This window comes from Zonotrichia albicollis, chromosome 20 (assembly GCF_047830755.1).
Source record: "Zonotrichia albicollis isolate bZonAlb1 chromosome 20, bZonAlb1.hap1, whole genome shotgun sequence".
Lineage (NCBI taxonomy): Eukaryota > Metazoa > Chordata > Aves > Passeriformes > Passerellidae > Zonotrichia > Zonotrichia albicollis.
The window spans coordinates 3,264,844-3,292,818 of record NC_133838.1 but is presented as its reverse complement, the minus strand read 5'-3'; the positions used below and the strand labels follow the sequence as shown (position 1 = coordinate 3,292,818).

At 46.7% G+C, this 27,975-nt stretch overlaps 1 protein-coding gene across 1 annotated transcript in view; it reads right to left on the bottom strand.

Moving 5' to 3' along the window:
* Positions 1 to 27,975, bottom strand: part of LOC141731339 (uncharacterized) — a 796,170-nt gene that overhangs the window by 251,045 nt on the left and 517,150 nt on the right. Inside the window, exon 13 of the mRNA XM_074555958.1 lies at positions 5,573 to 6,144. Coding sequence (XP_074412059.1) covers positions 5,573 to 6,144 — 572 coding nt within the window. The remainder of the gene's footprint in view (positions 1 to 5,572; positions 6,145 to 27,975) is intronic.

Sequence of the window (27,975 nt, the reverse complement as noted above, 5' to 3'; positions counted from 1 at the left end):
TGGGCATCACAGCATCTCGAGTGGTTCTTGTACTGTCGTCGATGCACTATGGAAGTGGCAATTGGCACCTATTGCTCTTCTCCCGTCAGGACTCCTACTGCAGATGGATTCTCAGACAGTCCAGGCAAGGTGTTCAGTTGCTGCATGCCCTCTGTCACTACAGCTGCTATCCCAAATGCCCACTTGAGTCGTTTTGGGTCTTTGAAATACCCACTTCGGAGGAAGTCTATGCCCAAAATACATGGGGCCTCTGGGCCAGTCACAATAGGATGCTTCTTCCACTCATTCCCAGTCAGGCTCACATCAGCTTCCACCAAAGTGAAATCCTGGGATCCCCCTGTCACACCAGCAATAGAAACAGACTCTGTCTCCACATGTCTCAATGGGATTAATGTGCATTGCACAGCAGTATCGACCAAAGCTTTGTACTCTTGTGGTTCCGTGCCAGGCCAACGAATCCACTCAGACCAGAAAACACGGTTTTCCCTGGCCTCTACCTGGCTAGAGGCGGGGCCCCTCTAAGCCTTCTTATCTTTCTTTCCCTGGGCATATGTCTTGGATGTTCCTTCAAGGGGATCGGACATGTCATCATCATCATACCTGGCAGTTCGGCTATGGGCAACTGGAGCTGCTTTCCTTCTGGTGGCTTCCTTCAGTTCATGCACCCGTTGTGCCAGAGCAGCAGTAGATTTTCTATCCCATTTCTTCATGTTTTCTCCACAATGACGCAGGTAGAACCACAGCTCAGCTCGTGGGGTGTACCTTCTCTTGCCATCGGGGTAACATCTGTGTTGGCTACCAGAACCTCTGATCTGTACTGCTGAGATTTGGAGAAGGTCTTCTTTAATCTCCTCTCTGAACTTCTTATGATTCTCCTCTATCTTGTCCTCTAATTTCTGCAGACATGTTTCTACTGCTGCAATTCTGGCATGTGTTGGGCCATGCACAGCATCTACATATGCTCAGAGCTTCATTGCCATATCCAGCACAGTCTCATCCCTCTCATCCCACTTCATTATGGCTAAGGCAGAAGCATATTCATGTGGCACAAGTCGTACAAGTTTCCGCCACATCACAGACGTGCATGGTACCAAGTCTGGGTTCCTAGTTGTTACATCATCTGAGAAGATAATCTTTGCCACTGCCATTTCTCTCAGGTGTTGGATCCCTTGCTTTATGGTCTTCCACTGGGTTTGTTGCATATAGAGATCATCTGCACAGGTATCTTTGTGCTACATTTTCCAAGACCTGTGCCCAGAGACTGTGTGGAGTAGTCCCCGTCATCATTCCTTGGTCGATGACAGGATCCTGTGACAGGGATCCCAAATACCTTGCTTCAGTGCCATCCAGAATTGTAGCCTCACCTGCAGCATCCCAGAGACGGACCAGCCAACTAATTATGGATTCATCAGGTCATTAGGTGTAATCCTTCTGTAGGCCACAAAGGTCCTTCAGAGAAAAGGACTCAATATTGGCTTCTGATCTTGCGCCTGCTGGTTTGACTCCTGATTTTATGTCAGGAGGCATTGAGGGTCCTTCTCCTGCTGCATCATCATCATCATCATCATCATCCACTGGTCGATCGGTCTTGTCCATGCATTTCCCACTTCTAGTGCTGGTAGCAACAGCCATTGGTTAAAGCTTATTGTCTGGTTTAGCTGCTGGCTTAGGCTCACTATCTGGTTTAGCTGCTGGCTTTGAACCTGGGCTGTTGGCTGTAGCCTGACTGGGATAGCTGATTTATCTCCCTGCCCCCCTGCCTCTGTCTGCTACCCGACAGTATCTAACAGAGTGGGATAAGCATAGGCCAGGGCCCAGCTTATTGCAATGAGCCTTTTCTCTTTAGAATGATCATGGCACTTTGTTTTTAGGTATTTCCCCACCTCAGCTGGGTTCTGAATTTGTTCCCGTGGAAAATCCCAGTCTACAGGATCAGAATATTCCTTCAGGGTTTAGCCTGTATTTTCCCATTCTCCACACCACTTAGGATTTTTCACGCCTGCATCTGCTTCTGGGACAAGGGTCTCACCAACTCCTCTGGATATCTCAGTCCTCATTCTAGAGAAGCTGCAGACCATATAGAGGAAGCTTGATTAAATACCAGATTAAATACCAGAAAGATGGTCTCTTTAACATTCAGGGGAAACTGAACATTCTCAAAAAGTGGCATAACAGATTCAAAGGAGAAGAAGGAAAGGAAAGGCTGGAAAGCCTCATTCCCTGCTCCTCCTCTAACAAACTGGGTGCAATTACTAATAAATTCCCAAAACATACTACTGGAACTGGGATGCAGGGTAGGACGAAGAAACCATAAACCATAAATATCATAAACAGACTCCAGTATCTTTGTAAATGCCCTATAAATCATTATCACCAAGGCCTGCACAACAGCTATTCCAATCCTTGCCGCACTACCATAAAAATTATGGGTTATGGACAATAATCCTAGTGACCAGAAAGGTATTGAAACCTCAAAAAGCTCTAGAGACCAGAACCACGTGAAGGCCTCCACCCCAAGAGACATTAGGAATTCAAGCAACATGGCTACTGACTGCTTTAACTCACTAGAGAGTGAGCACAACCAACATACAATCAATAGAGCTTTTTTCCACCTTCTTGAGCCATGCATTGGGCACCAATAGATGTATTTGTCCTGGTTCAGAGCAAATTTGGAAGAGAATCCCAAAGGGGCTCCAGTAGCAAAGCAGATTAAATCAGCCCCTTCCCCCAACCGGTCCTGGAGAAAATACCTCCTTGGAGAAAGGTGGAAAAACCTGTTTATTAAACAATAAAACCCCTTGCCGCTCCAAAAGAGATGACTGAGAAACTGAGAAAGTCCCCTCCCTGGGTTGCAGCTCAGCTCACTAAGTCTCTGATCAGTCCCTCTGGTGCTGGAAATGTCGCAGGCCAGGCCTGGCCCAGTGGCCACAGATGTAGCTGCTGGTGCTCTTCTGGTGTTCAGTCCAGAGCAGGTTTGAACAGCTCCAAAGAAAAGGGAAAAAAACCCACAGTCCAGGGAACTTCTTTGTCTCCTTTGCCTCAGCTAGCTAAACTAACTAAAAGCAAAAGAGAGCTCTGTCCCGCTGTCTGTCCATCCACAGACAACACAGTCCAGAGCAGGAATGTGGAGAAGTGAGTGCAGTGTCTGAAAAAAACCTGCCTCTTCTTCTCTCCCCCTTCACTCTCTGGAACAAGTCTTAAAGGTGTACAACTTATTATTCAGCATAAACAGAATGAGACAATTGGGGATAAAAGCATCATTTAGTCAACCCACGACACCCACCCATTACTTACTTTTTTCTTACTTTCCCAAGCTTGCTGACAAACTTGCTGAGTCCTGATGACTCTTCTTCTTGTATCTCTTTCAAGGATATACCAACCCAATTTCTGAATATGTCCATTATTCATTGTTTGTGCATGTGTCCATTGTCCATTAGTACAAGCAGGCTGGATTGTGCTTTGGCTGAATATGGGCATTGTCTAACAAAAACTCCTCAATCTGCAAAAACTCTCAATATGTAACCATACTGAGATGACTGGAACCACACAGGAACAACCAGGACCATGCTGAGGAGAACTGGGACCACACTGCAGGTAACTGGCAGTGAGTGAGACCATGCTGGGAGGGACTGGGATCATATGGGGAGTGACTGGGACTATACCAGGGACAACTGAGTTCAATTGGGACCATACTGGGAGTGTCTGTAACCATAGGGGAGTGATGGAAGCACACTGGGAACAGCTGGGCCCATGCTAGGACCAACTGGGATGACTCTGAGAGGGACTGGAATGATGGAGGGATTGACTGGGAGCAACTGGAATGATGCTGAAAGCAACTGGGAAGAAGTGGGAGTGACTGAGAACAAGCTGGAAGCAACTGGGATAAACTAGGAGAGACAGGGAGACACTAGGATCATACTGGAGGCTACTGGGGTCATGCTGGCATTGACAGGGAGCAACTGGGATAACACTGGGGGCACTGAAATCGTACTGGGAGTGTCTGAGAGCAACTGGAATTAGACTGCAAGTGACTGGGATCATACTGGGAGTGGCTACAATCATACAGGGATCAGAGTGGGTGTGATTGGACCCTGACTGGGGGTTACTGGGAGTTACCAGGCCCATGCTGGGAGCCAACAGGGGACATAATTAGAGGAACTGGGAGCAACTGGGATAAAACAGGGGGCAAGTGAACCACCCTAAGGTAACTGGGAGTGCCTGGCAATGACTATGAGAATGTTCAGGGCAACTGGGATATACTGGGAGTGTCTGAGCCCATATGGGTGGTGACTGGGACCGGACTAGGAGCGACTGGGAATGTGCTGGGGAAACTGGAAACACGCTGGGGGCAAGTGGGAAGGACTAGGGACCTGGTGGGAGAGACTGGGATCATACTGGGAGTGCCTAGGACTATGCTAGGGACAACTGGGAGAACTGGGAACACACTAGATGAAATTGGGAAGAACTGGGACTGTGCTGGGATCAAATTGCATCATCATAGGGAATGACTGGGAGGGACTGGGCTCATACTGGGAGCAGCCACTGCTGGCCCTGGGACCCTCCAAAAACACCTCCTGGGGAACCCGGATGTCCCCCCGAGGGCCATCTGTGGCTCGGCTTTGGAGCCCTGCCAGCTCCAAACTTCCCCTGAAAAAAATCCCAAACCCAGGCACCCCCCAGCAGGTTTGGGCCGAGCTCCCCCTTCCCCGGGCACCTGCAGGATGGGGGGTGATGCTCCCAGGGCTGCGGCGACTCCAGGGTTCCCTCTCCCCTTCTCCAGCTGCTTCTGCTGCCGCTCAGCCTCTTCCTCCTCCTCCTCCCCTGTTCCCGAAGGTCGAACCGTGAGGGGAAAGGGGACAGGGAAAGGGTGGAACCATGAGGGGAAAGGGGGCAGGGAAAGGGCGGGAACCCTGAGGGAAAAGGGGCAGGCTCAGGCCAAGGGCGGCAACTGTGAGGGGGCGCTCTGCAAACAGAACTGCAACGGACTGAACATGAACGGGAGAGAAAGCAGTAAGTCTGAGAGTTTTATTTGCTATCAAATACATCCCACACACCCTGCCCCACACAATCCCCGTCCAATCGCTCCTACGCTCCCATCCCATCCTATCGCTCCCAAATTGGGATCCCATTTCTCCCATCTCCTTCCAACCCCATCTCACCCTGGTACCTGTGGAATGGAGTCAGTTTGGCATAGGATTGAGATTTTGAGGTGGGAACAAGCAATTTGAGGTAGGATTGAGCCCTTTTGTGTTAAGATTGACCTGTTTTCAGTATGATTTGAGTGGTTTTGAGGTGAAAGATTGATCCCTCTTCACTTTTGGACTGCAAAGAGATGGAAAAGACAAGAAAATTAAGGCCAAACCAAAAGAATAAGAAGCCAGGTGTGTTCCCAACATGGATCACAGGGAAAGTGGGTCACCAGGGCTGTGCCCCAAGTGCCTCCTCCAGTGGGGGATGGAGCTGGAGCAGAGCACGAAGCTCTTCCTGCACTCAGGGCACTAGCAGGGCTTCCCTTATCGGTGGCTGTATTGGTGTCGGGTCAAATGAGAGCTCTGTGAGAAGCTCTTCGCACATTCTCTACACTTGTAGGGTCTCTCCCCTGTGTGGATGCGCCGGTGGGTGATGAGTTGGCAGTTGTACTTAAATCCCTTCCCACACTCAGGGCAGAAGAGGGCCCTCTCCTCTGTGTGACTCAGATTGTGCAGGAGGAGATGGGAGTTGAACCGAAATCTATTCCCACACTCGGAACACTCGTAAGGCCTCTCCCTAGTGTGGATCTTTTGGTGCCTGATCAGGGTGTCATGGTCCCTAAAGCTCTTCCCACATTCCCCATACTCGTAGGGTCGTTCCCCAGTGTGGATCCTCTGGTGCTTGATCAGGTCAGAGCTCCCGCTGAAGCTCTTCCCACACTCCCCACACTCATGGGGCTGTTCCCCAGTGTGGGTTCTCTGGTGGCTGATCAGGCTGGAGCTCTGCCTGAAGCTCTGTCCACACTCCCTACACTCGTAGGGCCTCTCCCCAGTGTGGGTCCTCTGGTGGCTGGTCAGGTGGGAGCTCCGGCTGAAGCTCATCCCACACTCCCCACACTCGAACGGCCGTTCCCCAGTGTGGGTCCTCTGGTGCTCAATGAGCTTATAGTTCCACCTGAAGCTCTTCCCACACTCCACACATGTGTGGGGCTTCTCCCCATCATGGAGCTGTTCATGGAGCACCAGCTCAGAGCTCTGGCTTGATCTCTGGCCGCCTTCCCAGCCCAGGCTGGCTCTTTCCTCCTCAGATCCCTGCCAGCTGCATTTGCAGCCCCTCCTCGTGCGGCATCTCCGGCGCTTTTCCTCCCCGTTGGCTTCCTGCGCCATGGAGCCGCTCAAAATGGCTTCTTCCACCAGGTTCTGCTGCGGGCATTTGTTCCCCCTGCTCTCCATGCTCAGCTCCTGCTCTCCTCCTCCCCCCCTCCTGGGGGAGGAAGGACAAGGACAGGATGGGATTTGCGTCTGTGCCACAGGCAAGGGCAAGGAGATTCCCCGCAGGGCTGAGCTGCAGCCAGGGCCATACTGGGCTGGGCTACGGAGCAGCACAGAGGGGAAAGGGGCACTGACTTCCTCCTCACCTGCTTCAGTGTCCCAGGGCATCTTCCTCACAGACTCCCAGGGGTTGGCAATGGGAAATCCTGGTTTGGGGAAAACAAGGGATGAGCATATTGAGTTTGAAGGTCCCTCTGCCCAAGTCCATCTCTACCAGTCACCGGCCATCTGTACTTCACGAAAACCTTCCAAACACCCAGATTCAGCCCTGGAAAAGCCTCCCAGGAGTTCCCTGTCCCTGGTCCCTCCCCTTGGGTGTTCAAGGGTTCCCCCCTGTCCCAGCTGCAGGGGGTCACACTTAGATTGGGGGTCCCCCTTCTTCTCGGTGCCCGCCCTGCCAAGGCTGCTGGCAGTCCCAGCGATCCCAAAAGCTCCCCCCTCTTCGCTCTCCCCATTTCGGGATGCCGGGGCTGTTTGGGCTCCCGGGCTCCCTTCTCCCCTCATTCTCTGCTATGGGCTGCAGCGGCTCCAAGGAGTCCCCCCTGCCCCTCTCCAGGCTCTTGAGGCTCCCGCCCATGGCGGCGCTCCCCCCTCTCTGGGCTCCCCACTTTGGGCTCCTGCGGCACACAGGGCTCTGCTCCTCCAGGCTGCCTCTGCTGGCAGCCGCCATCGGCACCCCCTGATGTCCCCCCGAGGGGCCTTTTCCGCTCAGCCTTGGACTGCTTCATTCTCCAAACATCCCCCAAAAAACCCAACTGGGAGCAACTGGGAGTGTCTGGGAACATGCTGGAGGGAACTGGGCTATACTGGGACATACTGGGAGGGTGTAATGGGAGGGACTGGAACAAATGAGGGTGAAAGAGAGCAACTGGAACCATGTGGAGCACAACTGGCTCTTACTGGCAGGGACTGGGAGCACAGTGGGGCCATCTTTGGATCATACTGGAAGGGACTGGACTAATATAAGAAAACCCTCAAAAACTCCAGAGATACACCAAAAATCCCAGTGGAACTCACCAAAATTTTATAAAACTCCCAAAAATTTCAATAAATTCCCCCCCAAAACCCCCACAACCCCAACAAAACACCCCAAATCCAAAACCCCCCAAATCAACAAAACCCCCCAAAATCACATAAGCATCTCTAAACCCAATAATTCTCCCAAAAACCCCCAATAATTCCCCCCAAATTCCTAACAAAATCCCCCAAAGCCCAAAAAAGCCACCCTGAAATTCTCAAACAGCCTCGCAAAACCCCAAAATCCCCACAAATCCCCCCAGAACCTGCCAGACTCAGTGGGGCTGTCCTGGATCAGGGGACACCGGGCGGTGGAACAGCAGCCACTTCAGGGGGCCCTCAGAGCTTTTTGGGGAGGGGGCACCATGGGAGACCCTCCAAAAACGGGGGGGGGGGGAGGAACCCCTGCTGTGCCCCCTCCCCCTGAAACCCCCAGACCTTGGTTCAGGGTGGGCCTGGGACCCCCCGGGACCCCCAATTCTCCCCCGAGACCTCTCCAGGAACCCCAAACCCCCCAGAGTCCCCCAGGGTTGGCCTAGAATCACCCTGGACCCCCAAACCCTCCCCAAGACCCCCAAAACTCCCCAGGACTCTCAGACCCCCCCATTTCCCTCCAAAATTCACCCCAGAGCTACCTGAAACCCCCCTGTGAAAAATGCATGTATTTTATGATTGGCTTTTTGCAAATATTAAAATGAATATTATATGTGTTGTGTAAGAAAGAAATGCTGTATTAATTCTCTTAAGTACTATGTTAAATATAGTTTTAGGTTATAAAAATTGTTAAAACAGAAACTATGCTATGTAAGATGCTTTGTTTAACAGAAAGGGCTTGCAGCGAGATAGCAGCCACAGGACACCTAAATCTTTCAGAGAAAGGGAATTTATTGCCTTCTTATCAGAAGAAATGAACTTCTTCCCACCTTGGAGGCGCTGTTAGGATTAGAAGGAAGAAGCTGACACTGACCAGACAGAATCCTGTGTTTGAATGGAATTTATGCATCATGTATGAAGTGTATGAATATGCAACGGGCTATTGTTCTTAATGGTTAGTCCTTTGTTAGCAGGGGTCTTTTTTGGGCTCGTGATGCCCAGAAAAAGGTACCCGGACATCCATAATTCTTTGTTTTTATTATCTCGTATTGTCCTAATTCAATTTGTCCAAATTGTTATTACTCTAATTGTGTTACTATTTTTATAACCATATTTTTTACTTTTAAATTTTGAAAACAACCGATTGGCGTTCTTCACAATTTGGTAGCAGAGGATGGTTGCTAACACCTCGCTGCCTGTGCTTTAGGAGAGTCAGAGTGGGGAAGGCACGCCCTGCCCTATTTGGCAGCCTCGCTTTGTTTCCCCTGAAGTGACCGACAGACGCAGGTTGCGATCTGTGGACAAAAGGAGGCAATATAACAGAGAGAAGGAAAAAAAAGGCTCCCTACAACTGCAGTAATTGGTCCCCTAAGTGTAGTAGTGCGCACGAAGAACCCGGGAAGGAAAAAGGATTGGTAAGTATTTCTCGGGCGGGGGGCAGGTACAGGGAGGGGATGAATGTGTGTGAATGAGAGGCAGGCTGGTTGTCCCAGACCTGCCAAGTGAGTGAGGTCTCGTTTTCCTCTTTTCGGGAGAAAAGCGGCCAGTAAAGAGACAAAGCGAGTGATAAGAGAGTGAAAGAACCCCCCGGGGTGACTGGGACTGGGCCTCAGGGAGGGGTTGGACCCCTCGGAGGTAGGGAGCAAGGTTTCCTCACCCAATCCACTAGGAAACGGGACAGGAGGGGCCCCTAAAACCTGCTGGGTTGAGGGATTTATATTCTAAGAGCATCCAAGAGCAGGGTTGAGCAGAATTCTGTCGGAGTGAGGATATGCCCAAGAACACTCACGGTGGGACAACACAACTAGATTGAGGGATTAAAATTTTACCCAACAGCATCCGGGGTTGGACAACACAGCTAGACTGAGGGAAAAATTTTTGCCCAACAAGATCCAGGGTTGAACAACACAGCCAGATTGAGGGATAAAAAATGCCCAAGAACATCCAGGGTTGGACAACACAGCAAAACAAATTAAATGCCCAAGAGCATCTGTAGTTGTACCACACCGCTGGGTTGAGGGACAGAAAATGCCCAAGAGCATCTGGGGTTGAACAACACAGCTGAATTTAGGGAAAACTACCCGAGAGCATCTGTGGTTGGACAACATGGCAGGATTGAGGGAAAAATTGCCCAAGAGCATTTTGGCTTGGATAACACAGCTGGGTTGAGGGATATCCAATAGCACTGAGACTGGCCAGTAACACCTAAACTTGTAATAGGTGATGTGAAAGTAAAAGGTACCTTATTGTTGTTTTGTGGTGTGTGTGAGTGAGACCCACACAAAGTCAGCCTCAACTTCCCAGGCAGGTGGGAAGGGGGAGGCAGTGGAAAGAGGAGTGAGTGACCTGCACACCAGGCTGTAGCTCCCGGGTAGGTGGGGGCTTCTGGGCCGAAGAGGAGTGAGTGACCTGCGAACCAAGCTGGCGTTCCCTGGGTGTGTGAGGGGGCCGTAGCTGAAGAGTGTGAAGGACATGCAGACAGCCTCACAGGGGAACGGACACCAGAGGCAGCAGAGTCAGGCCCTTCTCGGGGGCCTGGTGACACTGAGACCTGGAGGTCAACCCCAGAGCGAAAGAGGGGGCCACAAGGACCTGTGATTTTCTAGCAATAAGGATCCACTTTCTGTCTTGAGAGTGTGAAGGAATATGTGAAAGTGAATGAGAAATAAAAGTGAGTGAATGTAGATGAATGAAAGTATAGGTAATGTCGATTGTGCATTTTAAGCCTTACCATATCTCCTTGGAGGGAGGTGGATTGTATTGACAAGCAGTGTGAGAAAAAGGGTTTTTTTTGGGTGTAAGTAGTTGAAAGAAAAGTGGTATTTAAGTTGTTAGTAAAAAGTTGTCGTGGGGTGACAGCCTTCAGCCTTTATCCCCATATCGTGTGTTGTGTCTGGCAGCTGTGCCTTCCACCCCCCCCCCCCCGGCCATCTTGCTGTGGCCGGATGGGGAAGAGGGGGGGGGGTGTGGGGTGTGCCCAGGCACTTTTGCTTTGGGCTTTTGCTGCTTGGCTTGGCTAGCCGCTTGCTTGCTTGCTTGCTTGCTTTCTGCTTTTTTTTTTGCGCTGTTTTTTTTTCTTTTTTTCCCTTTTGTTTTGTTCTCTCTTTCTTACCCTCCCCTGAAGATACTGGACCGGCTCCGGATCTGGCCTGAGAGCTCCAGGACACCCGAAGCCTGCGACAGAAGCTCGGCGCCCTCACAACACAGTCTGGTCCCTTTTCTTTTCTTGTGTTGGGGAGTGTTCTTTTTGTTATTTGTAAATAAATAGGTTTTGTTTTCCACTTTGCTCCTCCGAGGAATTCCTTCCCGAACCTGGTGTTGGAGGAGGGGTGGTTGGAGGTTTGTTTTGTTTTGGGGGGGGCTCCCTTTTTGAGATTTCCCCCTAATTTGTCCTAAACTAGGACAGTATACTTTTTGGTGCGTTGGCCGGGAAAGTCGGAGGCCAAAAAGAGTGGAAAAAAAACCTATAACAATAATATTTTGGTTTTGGTTGTTTTGTGGGCATATTGGTGATTCATAATGTCATTTGGAGTGGAAGCTTGCCGGTTTTTCTGGTCCCTAGGGGCTTTTGAAGTTTTAATACCTTTGTGGTCCCTAGGGTTATTTCCTTACCCCAAAATAGCTCTGATGTTGTCCCTAATAAGTAGCTTTTGTAAGCGGGGGGCACTAACCAGAATAATCATTGTGCTGGCCTTATGTGTGATGATGTGTCGGATAACAATGCTGGACTTTATTTCAGGAATGTATGGATTGTTGTCATGGCTGTGTACTCAGTTTGTTTGGGGAGAAGAAGAGGAAGGGGCTTTTCAGCCTTTGTCTTCCTTCTTCTCCTACAAATTGTTGACATCTCTATTAGAAAATACTGACTTTCCCCTGAGTTTGAAAGAAACCATCTTTCTGGCATTTAATTTATTAAGCCTTGTCTATACTGTCTGGAGTGTATATAAAATGAAAGCTGAGATTTCTAGAGGGGTTAGAGAGACTCCTGATTCAGGAGTAAAACAAAGCAGGAAAAATCTTGACTGGAGTGGGAAATGGGAGGATATGGGCCAGACTTTAAAGGAATTTTCTGATCCTATAGACTGGGACTTTCCATCTGATCAAATTCAGAATCCAGTCGAGCTGGCAAAGTATTTGAGGGAGAAGTGCCATGGTAATACTAAGGAAGAAAGGATTACTGCAGTGAGCTGGGCCTTGGAGTTTGTTTACCGTACTCTGCTAGATACTGTGGAGCAGCAGATAGCAGAAAGGGAACAGGGAGATAAGTTAGTTACTATCCCAGTGACCCAGGCTGCAGCTAACATCCCAGGCTCCAGGCTAGCAGCTGAATCAGACAATAGGCCCCAAACCATGGCTGTTGCAGCTAATACAAGAGGTGGAAAGTGTAAAGGCAAGACCGATCGGAAGGTGGAGGATGATGACGATGATGCAGAAGAAGGACCCTCACCAAAATCAGAGGCCACATCAAGGGGCACAGAATCTGGAGCCAATATTGACTCCTTTTCTCTGAAGGACCTCAGAGGCCTAAGAAAGGATTACAGCCGACAACCTGACGAATCTATTATTAGTTGGTTAGTCCGCCTTTGGGATGCTGCAGGGGAGGTTACGATTTTGGATGGTACTGAAGTGAGGCATTTGGGATCCCTGTCACATGATCCTGCCATCGATCAAGGTGTGATGAGGGGGGCTAACCCTCACAGCCTCTGGGAACGGGTCCTAAGAAGCGTAGCAGAACGGTACCTGTGTACGGATGATCTCTATATGCAGCAGACACGGTGGAAGACCATAGAACAGGGGATCCAACGCCTGAGAGAGATGGCGGTCACAGAGCTCATTTTCTCAGATGACACAACAACTAGGAATCCGGACCTGGTACCATGCACTCCGATAATGTGGAGGAAACTTGTGCGACTTGGGCCACCTGAATACGCTTCTGCCCTAGCAATAATGAAGCGAGATGATACATATGAGACTGTGCTCGATATGGCAAAGAAGCTTCGAGCGTACGCAGATGCTGTGCATGGCCCAACTCATGCCAGAATTGCAGCAGTGGAAACCCGACTGCAGAAACTAGAAGACAAAATAGAGGAGAATCATAAGAAACTCCGGGAAGAGATTAAGGAGGACCTTATTGAAATCTCAGCCGTACAAATTAGAAGCCCTGGTGTCCAACGCCGGCGCTCCTTTGATGGGGAGAGAAGGTACATCCCACGGGCTGAGTTATGGTTTTTCCTGCGTGAGTCTGGAGAAGACATGAGGAGATGGGATGGAAAACCCACCGCTGTTTTGGCACAACGGGTGCGTGATTTGAAGAAAAGAGAAAGTATAACCAAAAAGATAGCAGCTCCGGTCGCTCGTAGCCGAGATGTTAAGTATGACGATGACGATGACATGTCCGATCCCCTTGAAGGAACTTCCAAGGCATATGCCCAAGGAAAGAAGGACAATCTGGCTTAGAGGGGCCCTGCCTCCAGCCAGGAAGAGGCACGGGAGAACCGGGTTTTTTGGAAGGTGTGGATCAGATGGCCTGGCACATCAGAGCCACAAGACTATGAAGCATTGGTTGACACTGGATCACAATGTACCTTAATGCCATCGGAACACGTGGGGACAGAACCTGTTTCCATTGCTGGAGTGACGGGGGGATCACAACAGTTGACTTTGTTGGAAGCTGAGGTGAGCTTGACTGGGAAGGAGTGGCAGGAACATCCGATTGTGACTGGTCCAGAGGCTCCGTGTATTTTGGGCATAGACTTCCTCCGGAATGGCTACTACAAAGATCCTAAGGGATTCAGGTGGGCTTTTGGAATAGCTGCAGTGGAGATAGAGGGTATTAAACAATTGAATACCTTGTCTGGACTATCAGAGAACCCATCTGCAGTAGGACTCTTGAAGGTAGAGGAGCAGCGAGTGCCAATTGCCACCTCAACAGTGCATCGCAGGCAGTACCGGACGAATCGAGATGCCGTGATCCCCATCCACAAGATGATTCGAGAGCTGGAGAGCCAAGGGGTGGTCAGTAAAACCCACTCACCCTTTAACAGCCCTATCTGGCCCGTGCGAAAATCTGACGGAGAATGGAGATTGACTGTAGACTATCGTGCCTTGAATGAAGTGACTCCACCACTGAGTGCGGCTGTACCGGACATACTGGAACTGCAGTACGAGCTGGAGTCCAAGGCAGCAAAGTGGTACGCGACCATTGATATAGCTAACGCGTTTTTCTCCATCCCTCTGGCAGCAGAATGCAGGCCTCAGTTTGCTTTTACATGGAGGGGAGTGCAGTATACCTGGAACCGATTGCCCCAGGGGTGGAAACACAGTCCTACCATCTGTCATGGACTGATCCAGGCTGCACTAGAAGAGGGTGAGGCTCCAGAACATTTACAATATATTGATGATATCATTGTTTGGGGGAACACGGCAATAGAAGTGTTCGAAAAAGGAGAGAAGATAATTCATATTCTCCTGGATGCCGGATTTGCCATTAAGAAGAGCAAAGTCAAGGGACCTGCCCGAGAAATTCAGTTCTTGGGGGTGAAGTGGCAAGATGGACGGCGTCAGATTCCTGCGGATGTTATTAACAAAATCACTGCTATGTCCCCACCAACTGATAAGAAGGAGACACAAGCTTTCTTAGGTGCTATAGGTTTCTGGAGGATGCACATCCCTGAGTATAGTCAGATTGTGAGACCCCTTTATTTGGTTACCCGCAAGAAGAATGACTTCCATTGGGGCCCTGAGCAGCAGCAAGCTTTCGTCCAGATCAAGCAGGAGATCGCTCATGCTGTAGCCCTTGGTCCAGTCAGGACAGGACCAGATGTGAAGAACGTGCTCTACTCTGCAGCCGGGAGCCATGGTCTGTCCTGGAGCCTTTGGCAAAAGCTACCTGGCGAGACCCGAGGCCGACCATTGGGATTTTGGAGTAGGAGCTACAGGGGGTCTGAAGATAACTATACTCCAACAGAAAAGGAAATCTTGGCCGCCTATGAAGGAGTCCAAGCTGCCTCGGAGGTGATTGGTACAGAGGCACAACTCCTTCTCGCACCCCGACTACCGGTGCTGGGATGGATGTTCAGAGGAAAGGTTCCCTCTACCCACCATGCCACCAGTGCTACTTGGAGTAAGTGGATTGCCCTCAATACGCAGCGCGCTCGAATTGGGAAGTTAAATCGCCCTGGGATTCTAGAAATAATTACAAATTGGCCCGAAGGTGAAAGCTTTAGTGTCGCAGATGAGGAGCCAGAGCCAGTGACCCGGGTTGAGGAAGCTCCGCCATACAATCAGTTGCCAGAAGAAGAAACACGTTACGCCCTATTCACTGATGGTTCTTGTCGTGTCATAGGGATGAAACGGAGGTGGAAAGCAGCTGTATGGAGTCCCACTCGATGGGTTGCAGAGGCTACTGAAGGAGAGGGTGAATCTAGTCAATTTGCTGAAATCAAAGCTATTCAACTGGCCTTAGGTATTGCAGAGAGAGAGAAGTGGCCAAGGCTCTATTTGTATACCGATTCTTGGATGGCAGCCAACGCTCTATGGGGATGGCTGAAGAGATGGAAGGAGGCCAGCTGGCAGCGCAGAGGAAAGCCAATTTGGGCTGCGGAAGAGTGGAAGGATATCGCTACCCGGTTAGAGAAGTTACCTGTGAAGGTTCGCCATGTAGATGCCCATGTCCCCAGAAGTAGAGCTAATGAAGAGCAGCAAAACAACCAGCAAGTACATCAGGCTGCAAAGATAGGGGAGTTGAAGATAGATCTCGACTGGGAGCATAAGGGAGAGTTATTCTTAGCACGATGGGCCCACGATGCCTCAGGCCACCAGGGTAGAGATGCCACCTATAAGTGGGCACGAGACCGAGGGGTGGATCTAACCATGGACAGTATCTCTCAGGTTATTCGTGACTGTGAGACGTGCGCTGCCATTAAGCAGGCCAAGCGACTGAAGCCCCTCTGGTATGGGGGGTGGTGGTCTAAGTACAAATATGGGGAGGCCTGGCAGATTGATTACATCACACTGCCTCAAACCCGCCAGGGCAAGCGCTATGTACTAACCATGGTAGAAGCCACCACAGGATGGTTGGAAACCTATCCTGTGTCCCATGCTACTGCCCGTAACACTATCTTGGGCCTTGAGAAGCAGGTCCTTTGGAGGCACGGTACTCCCGAGAGAATTGAGTCGGATAATGGAACTCATTTTAAAAACAATCTTATTAATACTTGGGCTAGGGAACATGGCATCGAGTGGGTATACCATATCCCCTATCATGCACCAGCTGCAGGGAAGGTGGAAAGGTACAATGGATTGTTAAAAACCACCTTAAAAGCATTGGGTGGGGGGTCTTTAAGAAACTGGGAGCAACATCTGGCAAAGGCTACCTGGTTAGTTAACACTCGAGGTTCCACCAACCGAGCGGGTCCTGCTCAGTCTGAGCTCCTTAATATAGTAGATGGGGATAAAGCCCCAGTGGCCCATGTCAGAGGTTTGTTGGGAAAGACAGTATGGATCAACCCTGCCTCGAGTACAGACAAACCCATCCGTGGGATTGTCTTTGCTCAAGGACCAGGTAATACATGGTGGATAATGCAGAAAGATGGAACAACACGGTGTGTACCTCAGGGAGACCTGATTGTGGGATGAGACTCATATATGAATGTCATTGTTTGTTGAATGTGAGACAGAAGGAAACTGTAAGTGTCAAAGGTCTGAGCAAGTAAGATGAGAGAAATGCGTAAGTGTCAAAGGTGTGAGTAAGTGAAATGAAAGTTTTTTACTGTATGTTCACGATATGGGATAAGGGGTGGAGTGTCGTGGGGTGACAGCCTTCAGCCTTTATCCCCATATCGTGTGTTGTGTCTGGCAGCTGTGCCTTCCACCCCCCCCCCCGGCCGTCTTGCTGTGGCCAAATGGGGAAGGGGGGGGGGGGGTGTGGGGTGTGCCCAGGCACTTTTGCTTTGGGCTTTTGCTGCTTGGCTTGGCTAGCCGCTTGCTTGCTTGCTTGCTTGCTTGCTTGCTTTCTGCTTTTTTTTTGCGCTGGTTTTTTTTCTTTTTTTCCCTTTTCTTTTGTTCTCTCTTTCTTACCCTCCCCTGAAGATACTGGACCGGCTCCGGATCTGGCCTGAGAGCTCCAGGACACCCGAAGCCTGCGACAGAAGCTCGGCGCCCTCACAACACAGTCTGGTCCCTTTTCTTTTCTTGTGTTGGGGAGTGTTCTTTTTGTTATTTGTAAATAAATAGGTTTTGTTTTCCACTTTGCTCCTCCGAGGAATTCCTTCCCGAACCTGGTGTTGGAGGAGGGGTGGTTGGAGGTTTGTTTTGTTTTGGGGGGGGCTCCCTTTTTGAGATTTCCCCCTAATTTGTCCTAAACTAGGACAAAAGTGAAAAACGGAAGCAGGGGACGAATAGATAGAAAATTGAAAAATGAGACGGAAATACAGTAAGGTGGATACAGGAAAAGAAAAGCAGAAAAAATTACCAACAGAAATACCCCAAGACAGCCCTTTGGGAGTTATGTTAACAAACAGAAATACAACTCCTTGCAAAATACAGGGTATGCAGAAGTTGATGAGAAAAAACATGCAAACTTGTGAATTATATACTTAAAAAGAGCATTAGAAAATTTAACACAAAAGAAAGGAGTTATATATTGATTCAAGGGATGCCTTTAGAGTAGCACATGCCTCAAGAAAAATTTAAAAAGGGAGATTACTTAATTAAAGATGAAAAAGATTAGTACATGAGAAACTTATTTTCGAGGTTTTAGAGGCATTAAAATTACCTAAGAGAGATAGCAATAGTACATATTAAAGGACACAAAAAGGTAAAGACCCAGAAATAAGAAGAAATAATTGGCAGATCAAGAAGCTAAAGATGCAGCAGAAAATAGAGCTGAAAGAGCTAATATTAACTCCAAATGAAGAAAAATTGGAAATTCCAAAGTTTAGAGAAGCAAAAAAAAAAAAAATTAAAAAATTAAAATTAAAACAAGATAGGTGGCGAACAAGATAAATCGGGGAAATAGAAACATCTTGATGGAAGACAATTAGATAATAAAACACTTACTAGGGAATAGCAGAGGACATGTATCAAAAAGCCCGGTGGGATACTCAGGCTTTGTGTGATCATTTTTTTAAGGCACTATGGGTGCACTGAGACTTTTAGAGTAGAAAAACAAGTACCTGAAATATGTATAATTTGCCAAAAGATAAATAAAAGGGTGATGAGAAAAACAATATGAGAAGGTCGTGAGTTAGCTCGTCGACCATTTCAAAGTATCCAAGCAGAAGTTTAGATTTGTTAAGCTCTGGATTTATTTGTAAAAACCGTTTAATCCAGAAGAAAAATAGTATACCACATGCTGGGGAGGGGGGAGGCTGTAGGAAAATAACATTTTTGAAAGGCAATAAAAGCAAAACGGGGAAAGTACAAAGCTGAGAACAAAATTACCTCATCCATTGCCATTCGTTCCCCCACTCGTTCGCAGCTGCACCCCCCCAGCCCCTGCGCCGGCTCCGGCACAGTCCGTGTGTCCCAGTCCGTGTGTCCCAGTCCCGGCCGCCTGGCCCGCGGCCGCTCCGCAGTTCGTGCAGGGGGTGGGGATCTGTCCTGCCGTGTGCACCGTGGTTACCGCGCTCACCGCACCGAAGGAGGGTCCCGTCTGTCCCATCCCCGGCTGCCCTGACTCTGTCGGCTCCCGCCGCTGCAGCCGCGGTCAGTCGGCTGCTCTGCCTCTGCCCGACCAGCCACCGTGAGCCATGCGGGAGCTATCCACGCTCCAGCTCGGTCTGCACCGGAACAGCCCCTCGGGCGATCCCGGCTGCACACCCCGCCTTTGGAGCACCGAGACTCTGAGTCACGCCGAGTCTCCCTGTCCTGCCCCGAGCTCCGTTCCCTTGGTAACCACAGCTCCGGCTGCTCAGAGAAACTCTAAAGGAATCACCTTATCGAAACACTAAAAGTTCAGTTAGAAGAAAGCCCTCTCCTGATTCTTCCTAAATATACAGGAGAAAGGCTATAGAAGATAAAAATACAGAAAGAATGGGATAAAGGGATTGGTCTATTTCCATTAAGAGAGGTTCTCATAGGAGGGGACGGATCAGAGTTTGTAAATGCTCCTTTGACTTCGTCTGAAGTCTGAAATTTTAAGAAATAAATAAAAGAGATATTTGGAGAATCCCATAGACATAGCTGAACAATTAGACCAATTTTTAGGTCCAAACATTTATACTTGAGAAGAGATGTGGTTGGTAATTAAAATAATATTTTTCTCAAGAAAAATGCAATTAGAGCAACTGAAATAAAAGCTTAAGAAAAAGATAATCCGCAAGGACCCCCAGAGAAGACAAAATGCCAACTGTACCTCCTGAGTGGGGTTAAAATAATGAGGAGGGTAGTAAATACATGAATAGTTATCGTAATTACATAACCAAGAGCATGAATGAGACAGCATATCAAAGGCGAAATGTGAAAACAAAAGGTTTTTGAGGGACAGCTTTTAGAGGGGAAAGAAGAAACTCCAACTAAATAGATAAACAAACTGGAGAGAAAAAGGGAAATGGTCCTAAGTAAGCAGAAGATCTGAAAATCTTTAAAGAAATGGGCACATAAAAAAAAAAAAAGTCATAGGCTCTAATTTTTTGGGGGGGACAAATACCATCTGGAGCCTGTGATAACTTTAAAAGTGGGTCCCCGAGAAGAAGAATTAGAATTTGTAATAGACACAGGGGGAGAGAGAACCTGCCTGTTAAACGTTCCAAAAGGTTATAGTGTGAGCAAATATATAGTGAAAGTAACAGGGGCAAAAAGAGAAAGTTTTACATTTCTAGTCATTAAAGATGTGGTAATTGAGGGAAGAAACTAAAATTTAGATGGGAGATGTGTTATTGGTCCCAGGGGCAGGTAGCAATTTATTGGGAAGAGTCTTACAAGTGCAATTAAGAATAAGAGATATCAGAAAATAGGAAAATGATAGCTAGAGTTTTGAAATTACGCCAAGAGGATGAAGGAAAAAAAAATCAACAAAAAAGTTTAGGCTGGAGAAGGAAATAGGGGAGGATTAAATATCGACCCCATAAAGGTTACAGTTGAGAGAGAAGAAAGAGAGAAGTTGAAGTAGAGAGGTAGTTAGGAAAATCTGAGATGTTAGAATGTGAAGTGATGACATCTTGGTGCTAGAAGAGAGCAGAAGTGTGAATGAAGGTTTTTTGCATGAAAGGCAGGGAAGTGTCTTAACACATGGTTTTTAGGAGGTTATTCAATGCCACACTGGGGTCCAGAAAGGCCTTAGCAGAACAGGCCCTGCTTGAAGGGAAAAGAGGGTAGGTTGACGAGAAAGAAAAAGAATGTCAGGAGCACCTGGGCACACCAAGTTTGGGGTTGTCAAGGTTGGGAGGTGTCTGAGCGCTCCCTACGAGCGACGGGGTCTCGGGGGCTGCGGCAGGGACCGATCCATGGAGGTGCCCCGGGCGGTGCTGCAGCAGAGGACACAGGTTTGCGGCCAGGAGCGGGCTGGCTCCGGGGCGGAACTGCCGGGGGGGCTCCCAGACTGTCGGGGTCCCGAGCCCAGGATGGCAGCGTGGGCCCCGTAAGGGGGCCGAAAGAGAGAGAGAGAGAGATAGAGGGCAAAAGAGACCCAAGGCAATCCCCAGGGTCCCCATGCCCGTGGCTGCTCTCCCCTGCTCCGGCCCTGCAGCCAAGGGGCAGCACCGGGGGAAGGGCAAAGAACAGCACTGATAGCAAGGCCGTGAAGAGATGGGGAGGGGGGACTAGCACTAAAAGATAAAAATCAAAGCAAAGATTGATGACTCTCCAAACCTCACAAAGCGGTTTGTTTTTCTTAAGCAAGAAGTTTTTTGGTTTTTTTCTTTTGTGTGTTTTGTTTGCTGTTAACGAGAAGGTTTTTTTTTCCTGAAGAAGAAGAGGCTGCTGTAGAGAAAGCTTTTAGCTAAACCCAGAAAGTTTGGAAGAAAAGCAAATGGTAAAAGTTAATGCAGTATTATCTTTCTTTTATTACTATGCTATTAAGAAGTCCTTTCCAGGTACTACTGAAGAAACAATCAGAATCACGGAAAGAGGGTGGATTTATGCCAGCAGAATCAAAGGATTTGTGAAGAAACCTGAGGAATGGACTATCACATTTAAACCGACTGATACCGAACTGACTTTCCAATGGGGACTGAGTGGTAATTGTTTAGAAAAACTCAAATGATCTAAGAAATGTACAAAGAATAACACTGAATTAAGAAATAAGATAACACTTATATCACTGGTTTTGAGCACTGCCTGAATAAAACATCTCCTTTGGGGAGGAATACTTCAGATAGAAGGATCAAGACTGGTTTTGTATTCTGACCTTAGCCTGGGAATCGTACAGGGGAGAAGGGGAATTACCATTTCCATCAGTAAACTTTATTTGGTTCATTCCAATACTGGATATGCTAGCTGGATTATAAGTGCTGGAATTGTGAGAGTAATGAGTATTGTGGTTCACAAAATTTATGCTCTTATTGCCAAAAGTGTTAAAGTAATAACTTGTTTTTGTGGATGGGAATCATTAGTGCTTGTTGAATGAAAGATACCTGAGGAACAGTAGGAGACCACAGTTAAAGGGTGTCAAAAACAATTTGCCTGGAAATTAGTTAGGAGAAAGTGACAAGGAAATAGAGGGCAAGACCAGATTGGCCTCTATATTTTGCCACCAAGAAGATCAAATACACCTGCTGTGGGTTGCAGCCTCACAGGCACGGGAGGTGGGAGTATAAGCCGTACTGGATCTCTGTTATTCCTGTTTCTGGCACTCATTTGTCGTCTTTTCCTTTTCGGGATACCAGCAAGATTGTGTCAAAAATGCTACAGAAAGTATCACATGGAAAGAAACCAAAGTTCCTCTTTTATTACACACACCCATGTCAACAGCCACTGTTATAACCCATCCAAATTAAGAACCTGTAGGCAAAAGGGAGTAAATTATTGGACTACAAGAAACTTAGGAAAAAGTGGTAATAGATTTGGAATTGAATGTCCAAAAGTAGAGAGATGGATTTGTTTTAAATTTAATCTTGAAGATACGGTTCAAGATTTAGTAAAAAAATAAATAATAAACGAAAAGGTAAAACCAGCACAGCAATCTAACTCTATATTGACTCCAAATCATCTGTTGAATCGTATTACAAGACGCCAAGCAGTTACAGAAATGGTAGCAAATAAGGCTGCCCAAGCATTAGAGTTAATATCAAGTCAGCTAAGTCAAACAAAAACTGTAGGGTATCAGAATAGGTTGGCTTTGGACTATTTATTTGGCCGAAGAAGGAGGTGTTTGTGGAAAGTTCAATATATCAGATTGTTGAAAATTGATGACCACGGAAAAATCATTCTAGAAAAAGCAAAGGAAATCAAAGAAGAAAAATATATATATACATAAAATAACCCAGGTACCAGTCCAAAAATGAGAAAACAATGTTAAAACCTAGCTGGTGAGGTAATGTATTAGAAGAAATGAAGATCTTTCATTTTATGTGTTACAACTGTTTACATATATATTTTTTCCTTTTGTAATCCCCTGTTTTATTTTGCCAGCATAGTCCAGAAGATGCAAGTAGATAAGAAATATTGCTCAAGCCAAATGATTTACAAAGAATAAGAGTGGGGATTGTGAAAAATGCCTGTATTTTACGATTGGCTTTTTGCAAATATTAAAATGAATATTATATGTGTTGTGTTAGAAAGTAATGCTGTATTAATTTTCTTAAGTACTGTGTTGCTCTGGTGTGTTCTTAAGTTTGTTAGTTTGCTCCCCCCATTTTCTGTATTAAATTTCCCAGGACCCTGTCAGTTAGGTTGCTATGGAAATGAAACTGCTCCTCCCCTGGTTTCTCTTATAAAGTGAAAGTGCCTCCTCCTTGAGCTCAGTCAATCACCCCTTTTCTCCTCCCAGGTTTCGAGAATTTTCTTTTCTCTGGAAGTTATGGTTAGCTGTAGCCCCGGAGCCCCTCCTATGATTTATAACAGTTGGTTACTTTAGTATATCAGTTATGTTTCGTACCTCCAAATATGTATTTCTATTGGATAGCCGGGTTTCCCTGCCTTCTTCCCCCCTTTTCCCTTAAAACCCTCTCCTGCCCCCTGTTCGGGGCCATTTGCTGAGTGTTTCCCCTCCTTGTTAGTTCTTCTGTAATAAACCGACAGTTTACCCCCAGCAAGTGGTCGCCTCCTAATTCGTCTCTCACCGCGCTGCTCCGAGCTATCCCCCAGCTCAGCCCGAGGCCAAGATGCCGAGGGGGGCTGCTTTCTGATGCGCAGGGGCCCTGGCCTTCGCCCCTCACCAGATAGCCGGATTCCAGGGCTGTGGACGCCCCCGCGCACTGTGTTAAATATAGTTTTAGGCTATAAAAAATGTTAAAACAGAAACGATGCTATGTAAGATGCTTTGTTTAACAGAAAGGGCTTGCAGCGAGATAGCAGCCACAGGACACCTAAATCTTTCAGAGAAAGGGAATTTATTGCCTTCTTATCAGAAGAAATTAATTTCTTCCCACCTTGGAGGCGCTGTTAGGATTAGAAGGAAGAAGTTGACAATGACCAGACAGAATCCTGTGTTTGAATGGAATTTATGCATCATGTATGAAGTGTATGAATATGCAACGGGCTACGGTTCCTAATGGTTAATCCTTTCTTAGCAGGGGTCCTTTTTCGGGCTCATCATGCCCAGAAAAGGTACCCAGACGTCTGTAATTCTTTGTTTTTATTATCTCATATTGTCTTAATTCAATTTGTTCAAATTGTTATTGCTCTAATTGTGTTACTATTTTTATAACCATCTTATTACTACTAAACTTTTAAATTTTTAAAAACAAGTGATTGGCGTTTTTCACACACACATAACTATAAATCTACAAAACTTCTCTTAACATATATTTAATATTCACTCTTTAATTGTGAGAGACAACCATCCATCTCATTATTCATCTACAGCATCATTTTCTAATGTTGTTGACTTTCTCAGCTTCTTTGTCAGTTAATCACAGTTAATACTTGTGATTTTATAACAGAATGTTCTTGTATGGGATTTTGCAAGATTCTGTCATCAGATTTCTGTTTTGTTCTTGGATTTCTTAGTGCTGGGTCAGAACTGAATGCAGCATTTTGGGAGGGAAGCTTTCAGCTTCACTGGGGCCAGGACCCATGGGGCTCTGAGGGGTTCCTGGTGTGAGAATCCCCAGTCACTTGTGTTAAAATTTTAAAAGTTCAATAGTAAAAAAATGGTTATAAAATAGTAATAAAAATTAGAGCAATAAGAATTTGGACAGAGTTAAGACAATAAAGACAATAAAAAGCAAAGAATTACTGACATTTGGATGCTTTCCTCTTGAAAGCATGGCATGCTAACAAAGCATTAACCCTTAAAAGCAACAGCCTGTTGCATATTAAAATATCTCATACATGATGCAAACATTCCTTTCAAACTAAGGATTTTTCTGTTTATTGTCAACTTCTCCCCCTTCATTTGTAAATCACGGTTTGGCTCCACGGAGTCTGAAAGGAGGTAGAAAAGCCTGGTTCTTCCTGATAAGGAGGCAATAATTCTTCTCTCTGGGTGTCTTGTTGCTGTTATTTCTGTGCAAAGAATTTCTTTATTATCTTATCCATTCTTTGAGCCAGTTAAAAGTATCTTACATGGCATGGTTTCTATTTTAATATTATGTTGTAGCCTAAAACTATATTTACCACACTACTTAAAAAATACAGTACTACTAATTAATACAATATAACATGTATATTATTCCTTCTAAAAAAGTGAACAGCCAATCATGTAATATGTATTTTTCAGGCACGGAGCTATTCTTGTTGCTATTACTTTTAATATATTTTTTTAAATTAAAATAATTTATTTTTAAATAATTAGCAGCAACCCTTCCATGCCTGTTCACAGCCAGGTCCAGGGTGAAAGGAGGTGGAAGTTGGTGCAAAGCATCTGTAACAGGATCCAGTGGACAAGTCTCATGTCACAGACTGTGAGGCAGGGCCCAGGTGGCCACTGAGACAAAGGGCTGGGGCTGAAGGGGATGGGCAGAGTTGTCCATCCCATGTTGAGGAGCTGTTTTTCCACTGGGCATGGTCTCCTTAGCATACCCTGGATCAGTGCCAGTTGCACAGTGCTGTTATCACCTCTTCAGAGTGGGCTCTGCAGCCTTCATCTCCAGCCCTCAACCCTCTCTAATGAGCTGTACAACGGCTGAAGACTTGACAAAGGGGAAGGTTGTAAGAGCCTAAATGAGAGATGTGGGACTCCAGGTGGCTCTCCAAAATGCAGTTTATTGTATACAAACTGCAGTTTATTCCATCCCAGAGGTTCCAGCAGTCCAAGGTCGTGGGTGACAGAGCCTGTGCCTACAGCTGTCAGCTCCAGCTGCACACAAGACTGGACACCCTTTAATTTTGGTTACAATGTATTATATACTTTTCTTTGCTGAGCATAAAGATTTCTTTCACTAACTGGAGAGCTTAATTGGATAATCCTTAAATGATGAAATACATAACGGACTGAAAGAGCGCTATGAAGCCAAGTGTCATTATTTTATCCTGTGATATGGTGTGAGTATTGAAATTTCAGATTTTAGGGTGCAGGTAAAATTACAGGACTCTCCCAGGGAGCCTGTATTCCTTTATTTGCAGTATATGAATAATTTAATACTGCACAACCAATCTATACCTTAACTTTTACCTATAGCCTAACTACTATGTCGTATCATATGATATTATAACTACTATATCAATAATATCATATCATATCATACCATATCATATATCATATCATAATGATACCTATATCATGACTATTATAATTACCATATTCATGGTACTATTCTCCAATCACTAAAAGTTAGTACTTTACAGTTAAAGCTAGAAGTTGTTTTTCAGTTTCCTTGCAATGGAAAATTCTGAGACCTTTTTTCTACTTGCCTCATGTCTTGTTTGCCTGTGGTATCCTTCTGCTCGGTAAAAACATCTTCTTGTTTGAGGTGGGTTTATCCTTTGCTCTAAGCCATAAGAACCCCTTCTAACTAACACACCCTTTGCCTCCTTGGTTATCCAGTGAGACTGGCTCAGCAATTCTTTTCTTCTCTATCAAAACTTGCTTCCATCTCTATTCCATTCTCAGGTTCTACATTCAGAGATCTTTCTGCCAAGCACACATATCATTGTCAAACTTTCATCCTTCCCAAGAGGGAGCCTGTGGTGTTGTGAGGTTTCCAGGACGAGGTGAGAGAGAAGAATTTCACTCCATGTTCTCAGAAGGCTGATTATATTATATTATATTATATTATATTATATTATATTATATTATATTATATTATATTATATTATATTACATTACATTACATTACATTATACTAAAACTATGCTAAAGAAAAAGGAAGGCTAAATCAGAAGGCTAGAAAGGAATGAATAATAAAAACCCGTGACTCCACAGAGAGTCCAACACAGCTGGCTGTGATTGGTCATTAAGAAAACACAATTCACATGGAACCAATGGAAGACTCATCTACCACATTCCAAAGCAGCAGAACACAAGGAGAAGCAGTGAGATAATTATTATTTACATTTTTCTCTGAGGCTTCTCAACTTCCCAGGAGAAGAAATCCTGGCTGTGAAAAATGCATGTATTTTATGATTGGCTTTTCGCAAATATTCAAATGAGTATTATATGTGTTGTGTTAGAAAGTAATGCTCTATTAATTACCTTTAGTAGTGTGTTAAATATAGTTTTAGGTTATAAAAATTGTTAAAATAGAAACTATGCTATGTAGGATTCTTTTTCTTAGAAAGGACTCACAGCAAGACAGCAGCCACAGGACACCCTAAATCTTTCAGAGAAAAAGAATTTATTGCCTGCTTATCAGAAGAAACTAACTTCTTCCCACCTCTAAGGCGCTGTTAGGATTCAGAGGAAGATGTTGGGGATGGCCAGACAAAATCCTGTGTTTGAATGGAATTTACGCCTCATGTATGAAGTGTATGAATATGCAACAGGTCATTGCTTTTAAGGTTAATCCTTTCTTAACGTGTGGTTTTTTGGGCTTGTGCGGCCCAGAAAAAGGTACCCGGACGTCTGTAACTCTTTGTCTCTATTGTCTCATATTGTACTAAGTCAAATTGTCCAAATTATTATTACCCGAATTGTATTACTATTTTTAAAAGCATTATATTACTATGCAACTTTTAAAATTTTAAAAACAATTGATTGGCGTTTTTCACATTGGTAAAGGGATTTTTCAGAAAACATCGCAGTGACAGTGTCCCAGCTGCAGGATCTGCTTCCCATCAGCCCTGAGCCCAGCCTGGTGCTGAACAAAGGGGCTGGACCAGGGTCATCCCCTGATGGGGGCTGTGCACACCCTCTGCTGAAATAAACAGGGCCAGGAGACTTCTTCTCCTTTTTAATGCCTTTATTAAAAGTGATCAGCTCAGGACTGGGCAGCTCGGCGCGGATGCAGTCCCATCGCCTCTCCCAGGGTGATTCAGATGAGGAGAGCTGGGGAATCACGTGCTCGTGGGAGCCTTTAGGGCGTGGTGTTCCCGCCCGATGTTAATTTGGACCGAGTCTCGCTTCCTCCCAGACCTGGCCCGGGGGCTCTTGAGCACAGGGTGAGGATCAACGAAGGTTTCCAGCGTCTCTGCAGGCTCAGCACTTGGCTCCTCACATCCAGACATCACTCCAGTCTCTCAACTCTTATTTGGCTTGTTGTTTTTGGGGTTTTCTCCGTGCGTTTGGAGTAGGGGGTCCTACACAGCATGCTGGTCCTGGAGTCACTTTGCATAACCCCCCCCACCCTCTCAGGTGTCTGCGCTGTTCTGGGAAAAGTACAACTTAGCCTCGGGCAAGGCTCTGCCAATACAAAAGGAGCGATTAGCCACAACGACGCGTGATTAGAAAAACAAAACACGCAGAACTTGGTAGCGACACTGATCTGGCTGCCTTTTTGTAACTTTTTCTCACAAAAAAAATTAACAGAATTTTTGTTCATAACATCTGCCCCCTCCCCAAATTCCCTCTGGGGAGCAGGAGCTGTGGCAAGAGAGCCCTGTGAGGAGGGCCAAGGGGGTGACACCAGCATGAGGGGACACACACAGCCCCTGGGGACCCCTCCTCACCTTCTCCTGGAGCACCAGGAGGATGAATCCCAACATGGAGCCACAGGGCCCTGGCAGCATCTTGGGGGGTGGGATCTGGTGGCTGCTTTGGGAGGTCAAATCTGCCCTAAAACCCCTCCCAGACCCCCAAACCACCCCACAGCTCCTGGCCAGGACTCCCCCAAAGCACTCTGTCTGTGGTGGTGTTTGAGGGTCC